The sequence below is a fragment of the Malurus melanocephalus genome, unplaced genomic scaffold (genome assembly GCF_030028575.1).
Source record: "Malurus melanocephalus ecotype Western Australia unplaced genomic scaffold, MMel_1.1 scaffold_1140, whole genome shotgun sequence".
Lineage (NCBI taxonomy): Eukaryota > Metazoa > Chordata > Aves > Passeriformes > Maluridae > Malurus > Malurus melanocephalus.
In genome coordinates this window covers 80,437-81,949 of record NW_026624372.1, presented here as the reverse complement: position 1 = coordinate 81,949, position 1,513 = coordinate 80,437, and the positions used below count along the sequence as shown (strand labels likewise).

The window sequence follows — 1,513 nt, the reverse complement described above, 5'->3', positions numbered from 1 at the left end:
CGTGGCCAGCGTGATGGGCCGCCTGTCCTTCTTCGGGGGTGGCTACTGCCTCTCCAAATTCGGCGTGGAGGCCTTTTCCGACAGCCTCAGGTAAGTCTGGTACAACAGCACCCTCCTGATTTCCCAATTTGTTTTTTCCGGACTTTTTCTGGCGCGGGGAAATGCGCAAAGCCCCRTYCTCGAGCACGGGTCGAACTCGTTCCTGCTGCCCGAGTGTGAACAGCTCACTTGTTGGAATTTCGGAACTTGCCCCCGTCCAAAATCCTGCGGGGCACTGCCCTGCCGGCCCAAACTTTGCTCCGTCCCCAGCTCATCCAGATGTGGCAGATGTTTGTTTGTTGGCACACGGTCTCAGCCGCGTGCCGGGCTGGTGCAGAGTCCACTGGCGTGGTCAAGCTCCACTCCACGCCTCTGGCACGAGGCTGCATCTCCAGTCTGCATCTCCCATGGGACTCTCGATCCTTTCCAGGCTSGAGATGCGCAATTTCGGCGTGAAGGTCTCTGTGATCGAGCCGGGCTACTTCAAAACCATGATCACCAACGTGGAGAACTTGGAGAAGAATTTTCTTTCCGTGTGGGAGAAGCTTCCAGAGGAAATCAAAACGAGCTATGGGGAGAATTACTTGAAGCAGGGTGAGTGCCTCCCCCAAAGGCTGAGCGATGCTGTTTTTCTCCCCACACAAAGCACATCCCCGGGGCCACGGGGGTCTTGTGGGGGTCCCACTGCCCCAGCACCCCGTGGATCCACTCAGCTCTGCTCAGTTCCATGGTCTGAGTGGTTTTTTTTTTATGCTTCCACAGTTGGGTCAGCTGTCCAGCTGCTGCAGAAAAGCTACAACCCCGACCTGTCGCTGGTCACCAACTGCATGGAGCACGCGCTGACCAGCGTCCACCCCCGCGTCCGCTACTCGGCCGGCTGGGACGCCAAACTGCTCTACATCCCCCTCAGCTACCTGCCCTCGGCCTTCAGCGACGCCCTGTTCAGCTTGTCCTACCCCAAATCCGTCGGGAAAGTCTGAGGTGGGGATTTGGGCAGCCAGGACCGGGCGGTGCAAGAGTGGGATCCGCTGGTGGAAGGTGGGATCCGGCATCAGCTGAATTTGTAACTCCGTGTACGTCTCAACCTCTGTCCGCTGCTCACAGAGGGGTTTATCCTCAATAAAGCCACCCCGTTCTCTCGTGGCAGAGTGAGGTGTCACTCCTCGGGCTGTGCCGTGGGGTGTCCTGGAGGCTCTGAGCACCCAACCCCTGCCGAATTGCCGGGGGACTTTGCCAAACCGGCACCCCGGGGATTAACACACGCGGAAATAAAACTCAGACCTGTTCCAACATGAGCAGATTTCCCTCTGGGCAAAAGCYTCTTAGAGAATCTTCCTCCTCTGCTTCCTCCTCCTCCTCCTCCTGCAGAGCTGGTTGGTGCTGTCCCCCTCCATCACCGCATTTGGGGACACTGTCCCGCACCAAAGCAGGGCGAGAGGGAAATGTCCGGGCTTGGTGCTGCTGACGGTGTCCG

At 58.5% G+C, this 1,513-nt stretch overlaps 1 protein-coding gene across 1 annotated transcript in view; it reads left to right on the top strand.

Annotated features, from left to right (window-relative positions):
* Window positions 1-6: 6 nt before the first annotated feature.
* LOC130586336 (short-chain dehydrogenase/reductase family 9C member 7-like) overlaps window positions 7-1,513 on the top strand; it is a 4,186-nt gene continuing 2,679 nt past the window's right edge. The window contains exon 1 of the mRNA XM_057387119.1: window positions 7-90. Coding sequence (XP_057243102.1) covers window positions 14-90 — 77 coding nt within the window. The 5' untranslated portion in view covers window positions 7-13. The remainder of the gene's footprint in view (window positions 91-1,513) is intronic.